Here is a 7,104-nt window from a genome sequence, read left to right as displayed (position 1 = left end):
GCCACCGGCCCTGCCCGAGTGCTGCGGGGCGGGAAACACCCGGTCCTGCGCTGGGGTCTCCCGGTGGCGTGCGGCAACTGCCTTTCCTCGGACCCGCTGAGCTCGGGGAGGGCTGGGAGGACAAAGGCCTCTGAGGCTTCTCCTTGTCCCTGCTCGCCGTTGCGGGGAGCTGGAGCTGTCCTGCTGGCGCCTCACAGCGCCGGGTGCTGCCCGGTAAAGCCGGGACGGAGCTCTGCGGGGGGAACACCTCGGAGCTTGGCGCTGGCTGAACAGCAAACGTGGACTCTGTACTGCCGGGGTGTTGGTGAATTATTGAACTTCTCCTGCGGGTGCCCAAGCAAAGCCAGGACTTCCAGTCGTGCTTCCCTCCAAACACAGGGATTGCTGGGATGAAGTGTCTCCCTAGGCTGAGAAGAGCTGTGCATCCTGAGTGTAAAGCTTGCTGTGGAAATGTGTGTAGGGGCCAACTAATGGCTGGCTGGATGAGATAGGGGTGTTTTCTCAGAGGGTTTGAACGCTGTGATTGGGAAAGAAGTGTTTGGTGTGCTGAGGTGTTGTGTGCCAGACCTCCTCTCTGCTATCCCAGCGCTTGTAGCCGTTGGGTTTCTCCCAGGCAGGCTGCTGAGGAGGTATGTGTTTACCCTGGACCTCAGCCAGGGGCCTGATGAGCAGAGCTCCTGGTAGCAATTGGAATGACATTCCAGCCTCTGCAGTGGAGGCAGGCAGCTGCTTGAGCCTCCCTCTTGGTGGGTAGGACACTGCCTCTTCCAGAGGAGCAGAGCTCCCCGAGAAGCCAGGGCTTGGACCCTGTTGTGGGCTTTCAGTGGCCAGTTGTTGAGTCAAAGCAGTGAGGTGTGGTGTGGTGGTGCAGGTGGTTCCCACTCCCTTCCTCCTGCTTCTCCTGCAGTATCCTAGCACTGAAAAGGACAGAGGTTGAGTTGTCCTGGCTCATCTCCTGACTTCATGGCTCATCAGGGAGAGGTCTGTACCAGAGATGGCAGGAAAAATCTGAACTTCCCTCTTTTCCAGCACATGGACTGTTCTCACCTCAGGCTAAGGGGACTGGTGTCCTCACAGCCCTGCGTGTTGCTGTGGAGATGGGCATGTCAGGCTGAGCCTCTGCAAGAAGAGCCATGGGAGATAGAAGCCTGACAGTGCACCAAGGTCCTTCTAGGACTCTGCGTGCTGACCCCTCCTGCCCACAGCCAGCAGTGCTACTGGAACAATCACTGGCTGTTCTGGTGGGCTGTGCTTCTACAACACTAGCAGCAGGCTTGGAGGAAGGGTTCTGAGACCCCATCAGGTGCTTGTTGTGTAGCGTGGAGAGCAAAGGTCTGGTGTGGGTGAGTGCTGCTGAACACGAGTGTGCTGGGACACGTGGGTGTGGAGGGTGTGAGGAGTAGGCAGCAGCCTTGCTGTGTGCTCTCAGGATCTCAGGAGCTGTACTGGGGTGTGTCTGGCTCTTGGGAGTCTCAAACCATTGCTGCTGTTAACTGCTGGTTTCTGAGGCTTGAGCTAGTGTCCTCCTTTGGGCTGGGTTTAACGTCGACCTTCAGGGCTGTTCCAAGGGCTGAGTGGTGCTGCAGTGCTCTGAGCAGCTCTGCCCTCCCCTGCTGACAGTGGCAGGGCTGGCAGCCTGCAGGCAGCACACCCGACGTTCTGGAAGTGTGACACAAATTGGAACCAGTTCAGCTAGTTTAATTTGGGAATCTGCCTTTGTGGAGAAGAGCCTGGCCTGCAGGGAGCCAGGGTGGTGTTGGAACTGGTGCATCTGTATGGGCTGGAGGCTGGTGTGCTGTGGGGAAGGGGCTGTTCCCCTGTGCCTGTCATGGGCTCCTGGCTGAGCCTGGGGAGGTGATTTCCCTCTTTGCCTTCATTTCCTTTCCCATGGTGGGTGTTTCCCAGTGCTGGGAGCTGAAGTGGTGGGAGGAGTGAAGGTAGGTCCTGTCTGGTGGCCCCATGTGATCATGCTTGCTGTCCAGTGAGGGGTCAGTGCTCACCTGGCCCTGGTTTCCTCACCCCTGAGCCCTGGGGCTGCCCTTCTGCCCTGGCTGCATCACCCCACCCTAAACCTCTCTGAGCAGGTCCAGCTCCCATCGCCCCGAGAGTGGCTGCAAAACCAGGGGGCAGTTCAGTTGTCCCTGGGGTGCTTGGGGTGAGCAGGGACCTGGGTGAGCTCATGGGGCTCTCTGCTCTTCTCCCAGCCCCTGGGCACGGGCTGAGCAGTGAGGCTCTGCCAGAGGGGACCCCACTGGAGCTGGGGGGCACAAGGGGTGATTACAGATCCATTTTATCAATGAGGTGGCTGGATTTGGGGCTCAACTAACATGAGACAGGGGTGTTGCCCCAGCTTCTGGGCAAGTCTTGTGCATCCTGCTCCATCCAAGGAGAGCTTTTGCAAGAGAGGAGGAAGAAGCTGGTTCCTGCTGGGGTTTGGAGTAAGCCCTGCTGGGCAGGAGAGGAGTGTGGGAGCAGGAGCAGCTGCTTTGACTCTGGGAGCACAGCCCAGGGGAGGCAGGGCAGTGAAATGTGCCCCTGCTTTGGAGGTTCCTCTCCATATACTCTGTCACAGGGAAGGCTTTTGTTTCCCCTCTGAGCTGCCTGACTTCAGAGCTTAGCCAGCCTAGTTCACTGCTGCCTTCTCCAGGGGAGGTTCTGCTTATTCCTTCTGGGTGAGGGAAGGGTGCTTCCCTTCCAGGTGCTCTGCTCAGAGTCTGACAGTGGGTGAGGTGCCTGGCAGGAGCAGCTTGCTCACCACTGCAGTGCAGGTCTGATCATCTCCAGCCAGGAGCCACCCTGGAGTGGGAGCCCCAGGGCAGGCTGCCTGCTGTGCTGCAGGCCTCCTCGGGGGTGGGGGTTGTGAGGTGGGTGTTAGTGCTGAGTTTCTCCTTGCCTGAGCTGAGCAGGTCTGAAAGCTTCTCCCTGAAAGCAGCTGGTGTGCAGGGAAGAGGCCAGCGGCTGCTCCTCACCACCCTGCGTGGTGGGGCAGCTCTGAGGCTCCTTGCCAGACTGCTCAGCAGTTCCTCCCATCCCTTTTGGAAGGCAGCTTCCCCCTAAGCCCCTCTCCACTTTTGCCTTTCAGGGTGTCTGGTCTCCAGCTGAGCAGCAATGCCATCTGCCATGGAGGGCTCCGAGGGGGCAGAAGAAGGGGAACTCCTGCGCTACGAGGAGACAGAAGATGACAATGTCAGGTGAGTCCTGTCACAACGTGGCACAGGCACAGCCTGGGGCAAGGCAGGAGACCTCCCAGCTCAAGGAGTGACCTTTCTCCTCATCTGGGGAGGGCTGAGGAACTCAGTAGGTGCTTAATCAAACGTGTGCAGTAAAATCTGTTGAATCAAACAGATGACAGGAAGGGTGGAAGGCTGGGAAGGAGCAATCTGGGTAAGGCTGACAACAAGCAGTTATTCATTTCAGTCTCTACTATCAAACACACATTTGAGAAACACTTTGGCCATTTGGCAGTTGTTTGTGCCTTCCTGGCCAAGGTGAGCTGGTTTTCCATGGCTTGCTGGGCAGGCTCATGTGACAGCAGCTTCTTGTTTTGAAAGATGACTCTGGAGGTGAACTCTGCTCCAGCAAGCTGCCTCTCTTGCCTCTGCAGAACAGCTGCTGCTCTAGGCAAGGGTCTTTTCTTAGAGGTTAGTTTGAAAAGCTAATTCACAAATGCTCCAAAAGGCAAGGCTTCAGATTTGGCAAGGGGCAGGGTGGTTAGGGTGCTTCCCAGGATACCTAGGTCGGCTGGTTGCCCTCTCCTTGGCTTGGTGGGCTCAGCTGGATGAGTTCCTGGTCCCTGGCTCTGCTGGCACAGCCAGGCCTTGCCTGGCCCATCAGCTGCAGCGTTCAGCCACGCAGCGGGTCTGGAGTGTTCAAAGTCTCTCTTACAGCCAACCCAAACGTGCTGTCTGGAGAAAATGAGTCATAAAACTGTTAAGGTGCACTTAACTTTGGCATAATTTTGAGTGTAGCTGTTGATAACTCTGTACCAAACTCCAGGTAGGTGCAATGGCTGTAAATCAATGGTTAAATCAGATTTGTTTAGAAAGATGACTTGCAGAAACCTGCAAAACCAGTGTGATCCAGGAGACACAAACATTTTAAGGATGTTTTTTTTTCCATTTGGCTCTCATCTCCTCTCCTGCAGTTGACATCCAAGTCAGCGAGGCGAGGGTGCTGCCTGTGTGTGCCTCTGCTCTTACCTGAGCCTTTCTCCTTCTCTGGAGTGACTGAGGACACCACCAAGGCTCCTGTGCCCTGTAGCCTGCCCCCATAGTTGCTCTCCATATGCTCAAGGCCTCCTTTTGGAGTATAGTTTGGGCTCGTGTGGGTGAGAAGTAGAAGTAATGGTGCAGGGATCAGAGAATCCTTGGTGACTGCTCCAGCACCGTGGGTCTGAGCCCCTGGGAAGCCCCAGCCCTCCCAGCATGGCAAGCCCACATGTGTGGGGGAACCTCTGGCTGCTGCCACCCTGCTGCTTCCTCCTGCTGGTGATCCCACCTGGTACCTTCACCAAACTGAGCCCGAGGTGGCAGGGGCTGGGGGAATCGCCCCAAGCCCAGCAGGGACTGTGTCCCTGGTGTGGAAGCTGGGTGGTGAGAGGAGCTCTCCCTGTTTTCCTGCAGCCCCAGTGACCTCTCAGAGCTGCTGAAGGAGGGGACCAAGGACTCTCACGACCGTGCAGAGAACACCCAGTTCGTCAAAGACTTCCTGAAGGGACGGATCAAGAAGGAGCTCTTCAAGGTGAGTGCTCTTTGACATAGCCAGGGACTGCAACAGACTGAGGCAGAACCTCGGTGTGTAGGGGGTGAGGAGGAACCCAGGTCCTAGGTGGCACAGCCAGAACTACAGGAGGACACTTGCCTGGGCCTCCTGCCTGCTGTACCCTCCAGCTGGGCCCAGGGGATGAGGGACGTGGTGGCCCAGCACAGGTTTGCTGAGGTGGAAGTGCTGGGCTTCTGGCCACAGATCTGGTGGCCACCAGGTGCAGGTGCAGCTGCAGCACAGATCCTGGTGATGTGAGCTGTTCAGGAGTGAAATCCTGGTGGGATTACAGCACTAATCCATCCTGTGAAGACTAGGCTGTTTCCCACAGACTTCAGGTCAGATTGCTTTCTGTTCTGTTTTGGATCTGAGCAGCACTGTCTGATCCAGGAGGTCTTGGCATATCCAGTAGTGTCCCATGGCACGAGGCTGTTGGTGCTGCATGTCCCTTTTGGTGGAAGTTAGCCTGGAGCAAAGGAGGCTCAGGGGAGACCTTCTGGCTCTGCACAGCTCCTGACAGGAGCCTGGAGCCAGGGGGGGGTCGGGCTCTTCTCCCAAGGAACAAGGGACAGGACAAGAGGAAACGGCCTCAAGCTGCCCCAGGGGAGGTTTCAGTTGTCCCTGAGGAACAATTTCTTGCCCTGGAGGGTTGCCCAGGGCTGTGCCAGGCTGCCCAGGGCAGTGGTGGAGTCCCCACCCCTGGAGGGGTTTCCAAGCCCTGGAGATGTGGTGTGAGGGACACGGGGCAGTGGGGACCTGGCAGTGCTGGGGGAAGGGTTGAACTCAATGCTCTTAAAGGTCTCTTCCAACCCAAACAATTCTGTGGTTCTAAGTCCCTGTGCCTTGCTCTCAAGGTGGCAGGAGGCCCCGAGCACACAGCTGGCAATATGGCTGATTCTTGGCTCCTGCTCTGTAGGGGACATTGTTGTGAGCACAGGTAGAGAAGAGCCTCTGATCTGCAACTGCTGCCTGCTGCAGCTCTGCAGGGGCACTCCTGGAGCCCCCCGGGGGGGTGCAGTCACAGGGGGTGCTGTGTGATCCAGGGAGCAGCCTCTCCCCTCAGCTGTGCTTTCTCCACAGCTGGCCACCGTGGCACTTTACTTCACCTACTCTGCCCTGGAGGAGGAGATGGATCGCAACAAGGACAACCCAGTCTTTGCTCCTCTCTACTTCCCCCTGGAGCTTCACCGGAGAGAGGCCTTGGTCAAAGACCTGAAATATTTCTATGGAGAAGACTGGGAAGAGAAGATCCAGTGCTCAGAAGCAACTCAGCAATACGTGGACAGAATCCATCACGTGGGACAGCATGAGCCAGAGCTGCTAGTGGCTCATGCTTACACACGCTACATGGGGGACCTCTCAGGTGGCCAAGTGCTGAAGAAGGTAGCCCAGAGGGCCCTGAAGCTGCCCAGCACTGAGGAAGGGATCCAATTCTACGTGTTTGACAACATTTCCAACGCTCAGCAGTTCAAGCAGCTCTACAGAGCGAGGATGAATGCTCTAGATTTGGACAAGAACATCAAGGAAAGGGTCGTGGAAGAGGCCAACCGAGCCTTCAGGTTTAACATGCAGGTATGGAACCCCTCCAGCCCCTGGCTGTGTAGGTGCTGCTGCCTTTGGGTCTGGACCATCCCTCAAGCCCAGGTTAATTCAGTCAGGCTGCTCGTCCAGGCTGTGGTTTGGGTCTGAGATCCCTGGAGCCCCTCCTTGGGAGGAGGGATTCTGGTCTGAAGAGCTTTGGTAGCTTCTGGAGACGTGGCTGGTGTGGGGCAGGAATTCCTCCTGTGATCAGGGCAGAGCTGAGATGAGTTCACCAGAGGATTCCTGTGGGCTGTGTGGCTCTGAAGCAGCAGGGGGAGCAGAGCTCTCCCTCTGAGACAGCCTCAAAGAGCTGGAGCATATTGCACCACCCTGGTTACAGTCCACCTCCTGTCTCATGGCTGTCACGTTGTCCAGTGGCCAAAACCATCTCTATAGCCTCTTGTTCCTTCCCATAGTATTTGCCTTTCATGAAACCTGACTAAGCTGCCACGTGCCCCAGGGGGATGAATGTGGCCTTAGCTGCTGGACAGAGGCTTGAGTCTGTGCCTGTGGTAGGTCAGTGTGGTTGAAGCTGGTCAGAAACATGGTGGGATGCAGTTGGCTCCGTTGTCAGGAGGCTGATGGAAAGCACTGGTCCTGAGAGGCTCTGCCACAGGGAGGGGGGAGTGTGTCCTGCTCCCACCCATGGCAGGATGGGAGCTGGGTGGCACCAGGGTGACGTTGCCTCTGCCTCGCTCCTGGGACTCACTAGATCCTCTTGGAAGGGGCTGTGACCAGCTTGGGGCTGTAGCATGTGCTGGA

At 57.1% G+C, this 7,104-nt stretch overlaps 1 protein-coding gene across 1 annotated transcript; it reads left to right on the top strand.

Moving 5' to 3' along the window:
- Nucleotides 1-3,086: 3,086 nt before the first annotated feature.
- Nucleotides 3,087-6,361, top strand: HMOX2 (heme oxygenase (decycling) 2; the record flags this gene model as incomplete). The annotated part of the gene is made up of 3 exons (XM_008948169.1): nt 3,087-3,191; nt 4,623-4,740; nt 5,842-6,361. Coding segments are annotated over exons 1-3 (721 nt in total), but the record flags the coding sequence as incomplete, so codon positions are not given.
- Nucleotides 6,362-7,104: the final 743 nt, after the last annotated feature.

Source organism: Merops nubicus, unplaced genomic scaffold, assembly GCF_000691845.1.
Source record: "Merops nubicus isolate BGI_N331 unplaced genomic scaffold, ASM69184v1 Scaffold15239, whole genome shotgun sequence".
Lineage (NCBI taxonomy): Eukaryota > Metazoa > Chordata > Aves > Coraciiformes > Meropidae > Merops > Merops nubicus.
This window is presented reverse-complemented; position numbering and strand designations above follow the sequence as displayed.